Below are 15,416 nucleotides of genomic sequence, written 5' to 3'. Positions count from 1 at the left end.
ATCTTACAGTCTGCACCAATCCCGAGCTGGGCACGTACACATTTAAATTGATTTCCTGGCCTGGCAGTTTGAAATAAAGAAGTCACATTTCATTGAATGGTTTATAGTTTAGGAAATATGCGGGTAATGGTTTCACGATCACCTAATCAGTATGGTAATGCGTTTTCAATAATGGTAATGTGTTTTCTGATCGCCTATTGTCTGTATATCCTCTGCACTCCGCCCTACACTGTTTCCACCAGCAAGGTGTGACATCGTGGGTGCCAGCCATATTAGCAGCCACAGATCAGTTTAGCTTTTCCCGAGTTAACATGATCATCTCTTACAATATGCAAGTGACTCAGCGATGTCGACATTGCACCACCATTTTAGGCTAACAGGGTCCTCCATTTTAGGTTGGCAGGGTCCTTGGCCATGCGGAGCGAGTTGTTACCTTATTTTTGCATTCTATATTCTCATTCCCCCCTTTTATCATTCCATGATAACCATCTAAGGTACCCTGTGATTCTGGGCTTCATCCTACTGGTTCATCTCTACTTTATTGAGTCTATTATACTCCTCCTCCATTAATTCCTTCTCGACTTGCTCCTTTAACATCTCACTCGCTTCACCCTCTATACTTGGTAGTTCAATTTCCTCTGATGCTGATTTCCTTTGTACCAATTGACTTGGAATTACAGTTGCTCCTAATCTATTGCAGCCACACTTAATCAGCGTGAAAACTAGAAAAATGCACATAATAACGGCAAGTACCACCACCAGCCCATGTAGCAGAGTCTGTCCCATTGATCCTAGCCATCCTCCACTGATCCAATCAAACCAGCCATCCCCCGGCTTAGGTTTCTTATACTGGCTTACTGCATCCCGGATATGTTTGACAATGTTGGTTATGTTTTCCGAGCTATCAGGGATATAAGTACAGCACTCACTTCCTATCAAGGCACAGGTTCCTCCTTTTGCAGCAAGGAGGTAATCTAAGGCCATTCGATTCTGGAGGGTAACTGTTCTAATGGCTACCATTTCGGCACTCATGTTTGCTAGAGCTTCCTCAGTGTCATTGGCAACTATCTCTAGTAGCCTTGCCAAATTCCTTGTTTCATCCATCAAATTCATTATTCCATAGGGAGGGTTTATTACGCCAAAAAATCTTTGAAAAGCTCCTAGCTCTCTTTTAGTCCTGTATTTCTTAAATTCGTGGTGTTCCCCAATCTTATTCAAGTGGTGAATGTATGGTACTACATATCCCAAATAGCAGGACCCAGTCCAATTTCGTGGAAGCCATGGGTATGCCTTATGTCCGCAAATAAAATAGGTCCCGTTATAAGCAGTTAGGTTCATATTCGTTGTAAATGTGGAAAAGCCAGACTCGCCGTTACTCCTTGTGCTTTCGTTCCATTTCCCCCCACTAGTGAGGTTTGTTAAACCAGTTGTGTTAAACCACCAAACCTCTAAGGGTGAACCTTGTTTGAGGATTGTCCAATTATGTTTACAATGACTGTTTCCGGCTTCCAGATTCCCCTCTTCTCCCTTGCTTACATTCCTTATCCAACATATCGCCCCAACGGGTCTTCCTACCCCAGTTGTGTTTGTGAGGATAAGGTACGGTGGCTTTTTGCTTGTATTATGCATGGGTTTGTACCATCCTTCAAACATGTTTAAGGGATATCCGGCACTCCTGAACTGTACTCTTTGTTCCTCCCGGTTTCTGCTCTGGGTGTCCTTACCATTAGTACTACTGCTCGTATTGTTTCTACTAACTACCCACTCAGCCATTTGAATTATATTCAATGGTATGGGTCTAAGAGGGATTCCCCCTCTGGAGTGGATTGGTATATGGCTACAGACCCAACAGTTTGTTAAGTTACAGCTTTTGGCGTATTCATAGGACATGTACAAAAAGGTGTTGATATGTAATTCCCTCTTTCTCCTAACTTCCCTTTTCTTTCTAAACCCTAAGCATCTCGGTGGATCCCTTTCCTGCAACCATGGTTCTTTAACTAATGCCTCTCTGTAACATCCTCCATTATACATCATCCATGATTCCTTTCCCTTTTCTTTGTTGGTCCTACAAGTACATTTTTGGTGCCAGCATGGCAAACCCCATCTGTTTCTATTGTCCAAATGTACTTCCCGATGTTCCTGTTTTAATAGTCCATTACAGAATTCCCATTTAGTCACGTTCCAGGATCCGAAAGCTTTAAGATTCTTGTCTTTGTACTGGAGAATATCTCTTCGGCACAGGTGGACGGTTTTTCCAGGTGTGATTTTCTTGCATTTCTTCAGTTGATTGAACGCCCCGCCCACGAGCAGGATAACGCTCAGAAGCAGTAATAAGGTCCTCATCTTGATCCTCCGTGATCAATCAATGCGACTTATTAGTTATTAATCTGGAAAACAAACTGCTTACACAAGATCCAAAGTTAAAAACTTAAAGCTAAAATTTTAAAAATTAAAAATTAAAAATCGTATAATAAGTATAATAAAAGTAGGATTTTGGCAGGCCAAAACAATCCAAACACAACACCAGACCTCGTAAAACTGCAGTCACCTTTATCAAGGCCGAGCATGAGTTCTGTAGTCTCTTATCAATTAAAATAAAATTAATGATTGTTCGTAAAATCTACTCTATACTGTACTGAAATCTACTGATTATCTCCCCCCCTTTTGATTGGTTTCTCCAATCAATTTACAATGGTGGAAGTGCACCCATGCGCTTCTTCCCTCGACCTTAGCTGCAGTCGGGGTTGTTAGTAAGACCTGATATGGACCTTCCCACCTTGGATCTAGACTTTTACGAGTCCAGTTCTTAACCATCACATACGAACCTGGTTCAATTTTTAGAGAACCAGATAAGTCAAGAAGTTCACCATATGCAGCACGGACTTGTGAATGCAGCCCACGTAAAACCTTAGTAAGAGCCAAGACATAGGTCGTCATTTCTTCAGTCATATGGTGAAAATGCACCGTTGTAGCAGCATTTTGGTTCCAGGGAGTCTTGAGTGGTTTACCATAGATAATCTCAGCAGGGGTAAGTCGTGCTTTACCCGCGGGTGTGGTGCGGATCTGAAAGAGAGCCACAGGAAGCAATTTCAACCAGGTTAAGCCGGTTTCGGCTACCAGTTTAGCAAGTTTGTTCTTCAGAGTCTGATTGGTTCTTTCGACAAGTCCTGCAGCCTGTGGTCGATAAGCACAATGCAATTGCTGATGAATGTTCAACTGGCTACAAAGTTCCTTGTTCACTTCGGCAGTGAAGTGAGGACCGTTGTCAGAACTTAACCGAGTTGGAATACCATACCGAGGTATGATCTCTCTCAGCAATACCTTAACAACAGTAGAGGCTTTATTGTCTGTGGTTGGATATGCCTCGATCCATTTACTAAATACATCTACAATGACAAGTACGTATTTGTAACACTGACATCTTTCCAACTCAATGTAGTCCATTTGCAGGGTCTCAAAGGGACCCTCCGGTAAAGGGGTTTTTCCCCATTCGCAAGACACTCCCTTTCCAGGGTTGTGTTGTTGACAAGTCAGGCATCGATCGCTAATGTTCTGTGCTATTGCTTGAAGCCTTGGATGCCACCAAGTACTTAGAAGCACATCACTCACTGCCCTGGCACCACAATGAGTTGCAAAGTGTACACATTCAATAACCCAAACAGCTAGCTCATCAGACATGCAAGTCTGTTCCGCGGGAGTAGTCCAGAGTTTTGATAAAGGGTTATATACACATCCCAATTCTCCCCATAAATGCTTATCACTATCAGGAGCGTCCTCCTGCAACTTAATCACCTCTTGGATGGTTGGCATTAGTTTTTCCGAGGTAGACTGATTCTTGTTGGAATTTTTAGTCTGCCTCATAATTCGGGGCACAATCATTTGGTGACTCCTAGAAGCAATTTTGGCCGCCTCATCAGCGCGGCGGTTTCCTATATCTACCGGGTTTTGGCCAGTGGTATGGGCAGAGCATTTAATCACAGCTATCTGTTTGGGGAGTAAAAGGGCTTGCAGGAGGTCTGAAACTAACTGACGGTGTGAGATCGGACTGCCCGAGGAGGTTAGAAATCCTCTATTTTTCCACAATTGTCCAAAGTCGTGAACTACTCCAAAGGCATATCTAGAGTCTGTATATACATTGATTCGTAATCCTTCTCCCAAAGTACAAGCTCGTATGAGTGCAAACAGTTCGGCTTGCTGGGCAGAAAAAGGGGATTCAAAGGCTGCTGATTCTAAGGTGACACCTTCCTGATTTACAATTGCATAACCAGAAATTCGTTTTCCCATGTCATCAATTGAAGAACTGCCATCCGTATACATGGTAATACCGGGATCCGTAATAGGAGTGTCAAACAAATCAGGTCGGACTGAGGTATCATCCTTAATGAGGTGTAAGCAATCATGGCTTGGTTCGTCACTCTCGGAAGGCGGGTTTGCAATGAAACTGGCAGGGTTGATAGTGCTACAGTGTTTAAATGTAAGCCTAGGATTGTTCAGTAAGTATATTTCATACTTATTTTGCCTGGCGGTAGTCAGGTGTTGGGTCTGCAATTGCCCCAGTAACGCAGTGACTGAGTGACAGCTATACACAGTAATATCCTGTTGAAGTGTCATGTTAGCGGCTGACTGTAGACTGTTGTAGACGGCTGTAAGGATCTGGGTGCAATAGGGATGTCCTAAAGCTACCGGATCCATTTTTGATGAATAATAAGCTACCGGTCGATGCTTATCTCCATGCTTCTGGGTCAGGACTGCTGTTGAGCAATCGTTCATTACTGTGCAGTATAACTGGAATGGTCTATCGTACAGGGGTCGTCCCAGGGCTGGTGTTTGGACCAGATCCTGTTTTAATTCCTCAAATGCCTGCTGTGCCTCTAGTTCCAGCTCAAACTCTCCCTCTTTAGCCGTGTAGGGAGTCAGATGTTTGGTTAATACTGCAATATTAGGTATCCACTGTCGACAATAATTAACCATTCCCAGCCACTGTCTGACTTGTTTGGCCGTTTTAGGGGCTGGTGTCTCGCATATTGGCTGTATTCTACTGGTTTCCAGACTGCGGTTCTCTGCTGATAACATAACTCCAAGAAATTTAACTGTCTTCTTAACCACTAGTACTTTAGCTGGAGATACCACATATCCCAATTCTGAGAGATAGTTCAACAACTGAATAGTGTCCTCTCTGTTACTTAGCTCATCAGGGCTGGCAATGAGAAGGTCATCCACATACTGGATCAGATTAGAGCCACGATTTAATGTCAGTGTCTGTAATTGCTGTTGAAGGCACCGCGAAAACAGGGTGGGTGAATTCACAAAGCCCTGGGGTAATCGAGTCCACGTATACTGCTGGCCATTGTACGTGAAGGCAAAAAGGTATTGGCTAGTAGCGGCCAGTGGCAGGGAGAAAAAGGCATGCTGGAGGTCGACTACCGCAAAAACTTTAGCATCAGCAGGTATCGAGGCCAAGATGTGTGCTGGATTAGGTACCAGTGCATGAAGTGGCTGAACAATTGCATTTATTGTTCGTAAATCCTGCACTAGGCGATACTGGTCAGGCTTACCAGTTTTCGGAACAGCTAGGATGGGTGTATTACAACTGGATTGGCATGTTACCAAAATTCCCTGCTCCAACAATCCCTTAATGAGTCTATCTATACTCGGAATAGCTTGCTGCTTCAAAGGGTATTGTCGTACCGTTGGCAAGGTCACATTTTCCTTCACTGGGATCTCAATGGGTTGTATGCCGGTTAGACCTACATGCGTTGGGTCTTCGGCCCATACCTGGGGATTCACATACTCCAGTATATCTTTCCCTACATGACGGTGCACCACTGTCAGGCTAGGCTCAGGGTTTTGGTAAAATTGGACCATCAGACCTCCGGGTAACTGTTGCGGCTGGTGGCATTCAGGGTTTGCCTGATCGATCGCTCGTTTTACCATGGGCCCCAAATCTTTGGCGTGGAAAGACTGGTTAACTTCCCGCGTGATATGAGGGGCCACTGTCGAAGGCTGCTTCCACAAGTGTAAGGGGACCTGCACAAACTCTGCTTTTCCCTCAGGTCCAGTTACTACAGCCTTGAGGTAGATTGTCCATTCCGTACCTTCCAGATTTTTAAAATACTCCTCAAGGGTCCTATCCTTTCCACTTCGATCATATGCCAGTGTCACATGATAGGAGGATGCATTGAGGTCGAGTGACCACCATTGAGGTGTATTCGAAACATAACATTGCCTTTTATTTGCCCAATGTCCGATTGCTATTCCTTCATCACCACAATCAAGTTTGAGTTGGAATGCACATAGTAAGTCTCTGGCCATTAAATTGCAGTCCAAGCCGGTAGTGATTACAAATTGGTGGGTTGCAGATTGATTTTTGTAGGTCACCTGAACTGGTTCTGACATAGCATACTTGGTCCTTTGACCTTGGAAGCCTGATAATTCCTGGGTCTTGTTGGATCGGGGAAGTTTAAGGTCCGATTGGACAGAGGACATGGCGGCTCCAGTGTCTACTAAAAAGGGGTACCATTGATCCTGGATTTGCAACATTAATAAGGGTTCTTGGGCCGACTGTGAACTGCTGGTCACTAGATTAGCTAGTCAATTCTGTGGGAATGGATTATTCTGGGAGAAATTGGTATATCCTCCCCTGCCTCTAGGTCCTCCTCCGTTTCTTCTCCATCCTCCCCTGCCTCTCCTAGGTGGGTCTCCAGAGGCTAAGGATGGGCAGTCTCTGACCCAATGTCCATCCTTTCCACAGTTATAACACTGCCCTTGTCTTTGACCTTGGTATCCCCGTCCTTGTCCTCTACCCCTTCCTCTACCTCCGTAATTCTGTTGTGGAGTGGCGTAGGGTTGGCCGTATGCAGTAGCATTGAAGCCGTTTGGATGAGGGTAATATCCATAATTCTGAGAGTCTACCCCTCCAGGGTTACAGTATTGAGGTTCCATCTGATACCCTGTTTTGTCTATCGTGTGTGGTTGAATTGGGACTTCCTTCACGACATATTCTGTTTTTACTGTCTTCTGGGGTTGGTTCTCCGAACCTTTACTCTCTTGCCAATGATACTTTACGGCTCTAGCCATTTGAGTTGGAGTATTTTCTGCCCAGTTCATATTATTGGTTTTAACGGCTGTCGCCACAGCAGCCGGGAGACAGTTCATCAGAATGGCGCAGAATTGGGGTGAATTGGCTCCTGCTTGGTAATTGGTGTCCCCTGACTGTCCCTGATAAACCTCACAGAATCTTTCCAAAAATTCCTCAGGTCCCTCATCTTTCTTTGGCTTAGTATCTAGGACATTAGATATATTGATAGGTTTTTGGAGTGTAGCATTGAGTGCTGCAAACATGCGTCGCTCCCTATCAGCTGTGAGGGCGTGGACGGCCTCTAAAGCGGCATGATTAGGGTGAGTCAGGCGTTCCAAAAATCTAGTGTGTTCGGAAGGAGTTAAAACTTGTTGAATCAAAGCCCATAGATCTCGGGAGTCTGCATTGTACACCTGTATCGTGGTTCGAAGAAAGTCCACAAACCTAGCCGGCGCCTTTTTCCTGTCTGGCATACCGGTTAGGATAGCCATTATCTCATTAGGTTTCCAAGGGAAAAATACATCTATGGTGGGGTTGGCTGCGGCAGCCGCTGCATTCGGGTTTGGCATTGTTCTTACCGGCAGATTTCTGGGCGTTCGTTTTGGTTTAGTAAGGCTAATTTCGGGTTCTGAGTCGGAACTGTTTAAGGGTGAAAGGTTGTCTTCAGAATCAGTAAGGTCACTACATGAGTCAGTGTCATCTGCTTTTGCTGGTTTATGTTGTACTAATTGTCTGGGTCTACGTTTCTTCTTCTGCCAATTCAGACTAGGGGTATTCCCCGGTTTCACGTCTTTCTTGGGATTTGTTGGATCTTTCGATCGGGTTCGACAAGCAACAGGGTCTATATAAACATCAGAAATCGGCGTGATTGGGGAGTGACTTGGGACAGTAAGGGAGGGTGTCGGTGGACTGGTAACGGACGTAATAGGGATCAAGCCAGTCTGATTTGTAAGAGGTTGGTCGGGATAAATGTTATTATATTGGGGTGGCTGAGGAGGTGGCGCAGTAGGAGTTCTAATTGTCCAATTGTTTAAGTCCTCATCTGTTCCGTCTCCCTCTTTCAACCTAAGGCCAACCATTGAACTACGTAGTTCATTTTTATCCTTTTTATCTGGCGCCACTTCAGATTTTGACCTTTTCTCATGTGCACATTCTTTCTTAAGTACTTCAACGGGTTTAGGATTCCCTCCTTCGGTTAACTTTATTCCTAACTTAACAGCATTCTCTTGCCAGCTGGCTAATAGGGAACTGTCTTTAATTTCTTGGCAATACTGTCGCCAGAGTCCAATTAGTTTCTTAGTCTTACTTCCCATATTCTTTTTCCAAATCACTTCTTGAGCTTGTTTAACCGTTTCTAAGCTTTTGGGACCCCCTAGTGGCCATTGTTCGCTGCCTAACTTTTTATTTAAACCCCCTGAGAGTTGTCTCAATTGTTGGGCTTTGTCCGGGTATTTGTCACATAAGGTTTGTAAGGCACTGCCCTCATCACTTGTGGTATCTAGGTAATTACCCATGGTTCTCTTACACTAAGGGTTCTTTTTCAGGATTCGAGTTACGTTTTACACGTGTCTCATATATTTCACGGATACCGGCACACAAAATGAAACGCAACACTACAATACTTAGACTTAACAAAAACACAGTACAACACTTAGACTTAACAAAAACACAGTGAGTCGTCTATAGTCAAATAGTAATTTTAGCCTCTGTCACCGCCTGGTACAGGTATTCTTAGCCTCTGTCACCACCTGGTACAGGTATTCTTAGCCTAATTATTCAAATCGTAAATTTAGCCTCTGTCACCGCCTGGTACAGGTATTCTTAGCCTCTGTCACCACCTGGTACAGGTATTCTTAGCCTAATTATTCTACTTATACGACCCTTATCTTGCACTCCCCGAGTACAAGTTGCTATAGCTCTAGAGTCCCCGACTCTCTCTTTTTACTTTCTTTCAAGTATTCCTTTTCTCTTTCTTTAAAATCACTTATCTACTTTTTAGTCCAATCGGAGCCTGAGCGGGCCAAGTGAAATACGAGGCCGGCGCTTTACCCGACTTGGATACTTATTTCCTAAGTTTACACAGTATTCGCCAGATTGACCCAGATCTCGTCGGGACACCACACAAGAATTAGCGAGTGGCAAAACTTTTATCGGACTTACGGATCAGAGGAAAACCGAAGTGGTAAATTTAAACATACTCACTCCGGGGGCCCATTTCCTCCTCTCACGTCCAAAACTAGTTCGGCTCTTAATTTCGCGAATTCTCGGTGATCGTCCGTTGAGATCCCACTTCTGACACCAAATGTTGAAACGGATTCTTTTGCCCTCAATCTGGTTCAGTACAAACACTGAGTCGAATACTGGTTGAGTTCAACAGTTGTTTTATTCTGTCGTCCCGGGAGACTTACTCTGATACAGCACAGTTCTGACTCCAGCAGAGTCTCGACAGGTTCCACCAGAGCAAGCAATCTTTCATACTGTGGGTCACATTATTATACTTTACTTTTGAAAAGACATTAACACATCTTACAGTCTGCACCAATCCCGAGCTGGGCACGTACACATTTAAATTGATTTCCTGGCCTGGCAGTTTGAAATAAAGAAGTCACATTTCATTGAATGGTTTATAGTTTAGGAAATATGCGGGTAATGGTTTCACGATCACCTAATCAGTATGGTAATGCGTTTTCAATAATGGTAATGTGTTTTCTGATCGCCTATTGTCTGTATATCCTCTGCACTCCGCCCTACACTGTTTCCACCAGCAAGGTGTGACATCGTGGGTGCCAGCCATATTAGCAGCCACAGATCAGTTTAGCTTTTCCCGAGTTAACATGATCATCTCTTACAATATGCAAGTGACTCAGCGATGTCGACATTGCACCACCATTTTAGGCTAACAGGGTCCTCCATTTTAGGTTGGCAGGGTCCTTGGCCATGCGGAGCGAGTTGTTACCTTATTTTTGCATTCTATATTCTCACACTGACAGTCTGACTTCTAACCTGAGTCCTTCTACGCAGACTCAGTTAGAACTGTCACCGGCACTGAAAGCTGAAGGCTGTCACTTTTGACAGATCGCAGCCATTCAGCTTTCAGTGCCGGCTGAGTGATGGACTGCCGAAGCCTAGAGGAAGAAAGGCTGTCAAGGTAAGTACAGGTAATTTAAACTTCTTTACACACTTTAGACACACCAAACACACTTACCTTTGCACTCATGCACCCATCACTCACCTGAACACCGACATCTTGACCCCCTCCAAGTCCTTCAACCCGACGGCCCGCCTGCTCTAACCTGGCGTGATTTGGAGCCGTCGGGAATCCTACACGACACCCCTCAAAATAGGGATTAGGCTAAAAACTGCCTGTTAACTACCTGTTCACGGGCAGTTAATTGGCACTAATCCCTTCCCGCCTCGGGTCGGCGGGTCCCAGTGTGGGGCGGGTACCCGCCTCCTCTGAAACTTACGTGGAGGCGGGTTTTGGGCGGGATGGTGTCGGGACCCCCGAATTCGGGATTTTTGCCGCCTCACGGCACACTGAAAATCTGGCCCTAAGATCTGTTAGCTTGAGATATGTGCAAATTAATGGGAACATTAATTTAAACTTTACATATGGGATGAAGCAGCGATTGATGATTGATGAAGACAGAAAGCTCCAATCTGAGCACACATCAGATAATAATGTTACTATTTTGGTATTTTCTTTCCCAAATTCCTAGGTTTTAGGACATGCACATGTACAATCCTGATAACTTCCCATGTGATTTTATTTTGTGGGGGTGCTGATACTGAATGCTATGTACATGGTCAGATTCAGTCATAATCTTGGATAGAATTTGAATATTTGAATAGTTGTGCTTTTATTATGCTTAACATTGTCTTTTGTCCTTCCCTGTAGCACGGATGGACTATCTTTCCAGGCTCTCGGGAAGCCTTGCCCAGTCCAGCAATATGGAGATTTCCCTGAAATGTGAATCTCTGCTGTCTTCAGAACCAACCTTCAAAACTCTCAGTGAGTCAAAATGTAAGCAACTCTGAGATTGAAGGCAGTTATTTTTTCATCAATATAAAAGACACAGAATTATCCGAGATTTATAAATCAGAATCTCCTGTTTATGAGCTCCCAGATATGCCATGCTGTTTACTGCCATAATACCTTGTAAAAATATAACTCACTCTCTCTTTGTTCATTTGGGCCTTTCTTTCTTCCCATTTCTGCTATTTTTCCAAGATTTACAAATAGGAACCATTGTTTCAATTTGCATTAATCCTACCCAACTCATCTCCTCTCATTTGACTCCATTCTTTCTCCCCTTGCCCAGTCTCTACCAACCTACATCTGTAACTCTTGTTCATGACCACTTAAGTACCTCTCCTTTCCCCAATGTCATAAATGGCTTCCTTTGCACAGGCACCATTTCCCTCCTGTTTAAAACTGCTGTCATCACTCCTTCCTCAGAAAACCTACCCTCAACTTCTCTGTCGTCTTCAACTACTACTATTTAACCTCTCTTTCTTCTGCAATGTCATTGAACATGTCATTGCCACATGGCTCTATGCTCACCTCTCCCAAAATTCCCTTCAGTCTGGCTTCTAGCTTGCCCATTTACCTGAGACCACCCTAAGCATCGGCACCAGTGATAACTTCTATGAGTGCAACCACAGAGAGTTATCTTTCCTTGTCCTCCTCAACTTCTTCATGTGGCACTGTTAACCACTCTATCCTCCTTCATTGTCTGCCTGAGGATTGCCCTCTCTTGGCTTGACACCTATCTATCCAAATATAACTAGCACACCTCCAGCAGTGGCTTCTTCTCCCACTTGCACATGGTTACTCCTGGAGTACGCCAAGATTCCATCCTTGGATCCCTCCTTTGCCTCAATTACATGCTGCCCCTCGGAGATGTTATCTGTAGACATGGGGTCAGTTAACAGATCCATTGCTAATGACATCCAGCTGTAACTGTCCATTGCCACTCTTGATTCCATGACCACTTCTGTGTTGTTAGAATCTGGAATCAAGTCATGTCTGAGCCAGAACTTTCTCCAATTGAACATTGGGAAAACAAAAGCAATCTTACTCAGCTCCTGACAAAAACTCCGCCCCTTGCTCCCAACTCCATCTCCTTCACTGATTGTTTGCACAAGCTGAACCAAATGGTGTCCTGTTTGACCCTGTGCTGAATTTCAAACCCTTATTCAATCCATCATAAAGCCCTCTTATTTCCATCTCCATATGTTGCCTGCCTCCATGCCTACGACGTCCTTACTGAAACTCTTACACTTTTGTCACCTGAAGATTGAATTTCTCTGAAGTCATCCTTGCTGGCCTCCTGAGCTCCACCCTACACAAACTCCTACTCGTCTAAAACTCTGCTGCCCACATCCAGTCTTGCACTTGCCCAGCACCCCTGTCTTTGCAGACTTCCATTGGCATCCAGTTCCATAACCCACTGAATTCAAATCTTTGCTGTTGTTCATAGATCACTCCAAGGCTTTGTCTGAAGCTCACTTCTACAACCTATACTTGCCTTGGAGGCGGTACAATGAAGGTTCACTAGATTGATTCCTGGGATGAGAGGGCTGTCCTATGATGAGAGATTGTGTAGAATGGGTCTATACTCTGGAGTTTAGAAGAATGAGAGGTGATCTCATTGAAATATACAAGATTCTGAAGGAGATTGACAGGGTAAATGCTGAGAGGTTGTTTCCCCTGGCTGGAACTAGGGGGCATAGTCTCAGGATAAGACGTAGGCCATTTAAGACTGAGATGAGGAGGAATTTCTTCACTCAGAGTGTTGTGAATCTTTGGAATTCTCTGCCCCTGAGGACTGTGGATGCTGAGTCTTTGTGTATATAAAAGACTGAGATAGATAGATTTTTGGACTCTAGGGGAATCAATGGATATGGAGATCAGGCGGGAAAGTGGACTTGAGGCGGATGATCAGCCATGATCTTATTGAATGGTGGAGCAGGCTTGAGGGGCCGTATGGCCGACTCCGACTCCTACTTAGGTTCTTAAACTTAGTCTGCCCTACACCCCAACCCATGCTCTTGGTCTTCTGTCCCTCCTCATTCAGTGTCCGAGCCATCAACTGCCTTCGCCATACCCTCTGGAGCTCCCTTCTGTCTTTAAGAGCTCTCCCATAACCTATTCTTTCAATTGTGCTTTCGGTCATTTCTTCTAATTCTTCAAATACAGCTGAGTTTCCACTCTCTACCATGTGAAGCGCCTTGACATGTTTTATTAAGGTAAAGGCACTGTATAAATTAAAGTTGTTCCTGTCTTTTAAGACTGTTAGCAGCTCCTCGTTGTGCCAGTATTTAGCAGACTGGCAACTTTTACCTGATCTTCTCCCTTCCTTGTTTTGGCCAGTCCTATAAAGGAGCTCACCGAGCTCCCTTTCCAATTCTAACGAAGCATTTCTCTTTCAGATGCCGACAGATCTACGATTCATTTCCAACAGTTTCTGTTTTAATTTCAGATTTTCAGCATTGACATTTTTTTTCTCTAGTAATTCAACTAAATAGCCTGTGATCAGACTGGCTGCTCAATCCACTGTTGTGTTAAGATGTTATAAGTTGTAGCAATCATCTATGCACTCCACCACAGTGCATAAAACAACCTATTTTAAATTATTTTCCCTGCCCACAGTCTGAGGCTGAAGCAGACTGTTTCCAGACTCTAATTTCTCTCCACGGATGTTGCCTGGCCTGCTGAGTTTTTCCAGCATTTTCTGTTGTTATCTATCTATATATATAAAAGACCTCTTCTGTCTGTCTTTCTGTCTGTCTGTTCTCTATACGTTCGAAGTTATAGAGCGGTACCTACACGCGCGTCATGTCAAAAGAAAGCGTACGATTACGGACCGGTCATAGGCGTATTTACGTTTCGGCCGGACAAAAATCGTGCCCGCGGTATCCCAAAAACTTCAACATTCCGCTCATTAGTATCTCATTAGCGATAGAGTGACCTCGAGGTTGACCAATCGTACGCCGGGTTCCTGGCGCGTGCGGCGGGCCCTCCTCCGGTCGAGTGACGGGACGATTGACCAATCCTACGCTTCGGTGACCTGACGGTCGACCAATCGGTGCGTGTGTGGGCGGGCCTTATCGTTCTGAACCGAGGTGAGTGGCCGCCATCTTGATTCCATTCTTTTTCCCGCTTTCTGCGTTTTTCTTTTCAAACCTACATTTCCAGCAAAAAAAAATAGCTTTTATTAAATTGTTTTAAAAAAAACTTAATTCATTTGTAAACCTGAAGATTATTTTTCCGACCTTTACCCGTTTTTGTAAGGCCTCATAACCTAGGCCTCAAAGCCTGGGCCTTTCCTGCCCAGCCACGCCCGAGCTAGGTAATTGTCCCACGGCTCCTGCTAAGCCCCGCCCCCTGTCGTCACGTTACCTGGGGCAACGGCGTCAGCCACGAGGGTCACGGGACATAAACAGGACGCGGCGTCTCTCTCTGTTCCCCGCTCGGCTCGGGCGGGGGGGCGGGGCTTGGAGAGCGGGAAGGGTTACCCCGGCAACCGGGCCCGCCGGCCGTCTTGAAACCAGCTCGGGAGGGCGGGAGTCAGCGCGCGCGCGTCAATGTTGGCCCGGACCGCAGCTAAGGTGAGTCCGGCCGGAACTCAACGCGCTAGCCCGCGCATCGGCCGGCCCTCAGGCGCTGATCCGCGGAGAGGGAGGGAGAGGAGAGGAGGGGGAGAGGAGAGAGGGGGGGAGAGAGAGAGGGAGAGGGGGGGAGGGAGGAGGGGGGGAGGGAGAAGAGAGAGGGAGAGTGGGGAGGGAGAAGAGAGGGGGGGAGGGAGAAGAGAGAGGGGGGGAGGGAGAAGAGAGAGGGGGGGGAGGGAGAAGAGGAGGGGGGGAGGGAGAGGGGGGGAGGGAGAGGAGAGAGGGTCTCTCCCCCCCCCGACTCGCGCTCTCTCCCCCCCCCCACTCGCGCTCTCTCCCCCCCCACTCGCGCTCTCTCCCCCCGCCACTCGCGCTCTCTCTCCCCCCCACTCGCGCTCTCTCCCCCGCGCATCGGCCGGCCCTGAGGCGCTGATCCGCGGAGAGGGAGGGAGAGGAGAGGGAGGGGGGGAGAGAGAGAGGGAGAGGGGGGGGAGGGGAAGAGAGGGGGGCAGGGAGAGGGGGGGAGGGGAGAAGGGAGAGGGGGGGAGGGAGAAGAGAGAGGGGGGGATGGAGAAGAGAGGGGGGGAGGGAGAAGAGAGAGGGGGGAGGGAGAAGGGGGGGGGTGAGGGAGAAGAGAGAGGGGGGAGGGAGAAGGAGAGCGGGGGGAGGGAGAAGAGAGGGGGGGGAGGGAGAGGGGGGGAGGGAGAGGAGAGAGGCTCTCTCC

General features: G+C 46.1%; 1 protein-coding gene across 4 annotated transcripts in view; it reads left to right on the top strand.

Moving 5' to 3' along the window:
• Positions 1–15,416, top strand: part of LOC147102225 (uncharacterized) — a 163,060-nt gene that overhangs the window by 36,213 nt on the left and 111,431 nt on the right. For all 4 annotated transcript variants that reach the window (XM_085964544.1, XM_085964547.1, XM_085964546.1 and 1 more), the window contains one exon: positions 10,977–11,102. In XM_085964544.1, the coding sequence (XP_085820670.1) occupies positions 10,977–11,102 (126 nt within the window). The remainder of the gene's footprint in view (positions 1–10,976; positions 11,103–15,416) is intronic.

This window comes from Somniosus microcephalus, chromosome 22 (assembly GCF_052327205.1).
Source record: "Somniosus microcephalus isolate GS21.2 chromosome 22, FLI_Smic_1.0, whole genome shotgun sequence".
NCBI classification, from domain to species: domain Eukaryota; kingdom Metazoa; phylum Chordata; class Chondrichthyes; order Squaliformes; family Somniosidae; genus Somniosus; species Somniosus microcephalus.
Note: the sequence above shows the minus strand (reverse complement) of the source record. Positions and strands in the feature narration are given on the sequence as shown.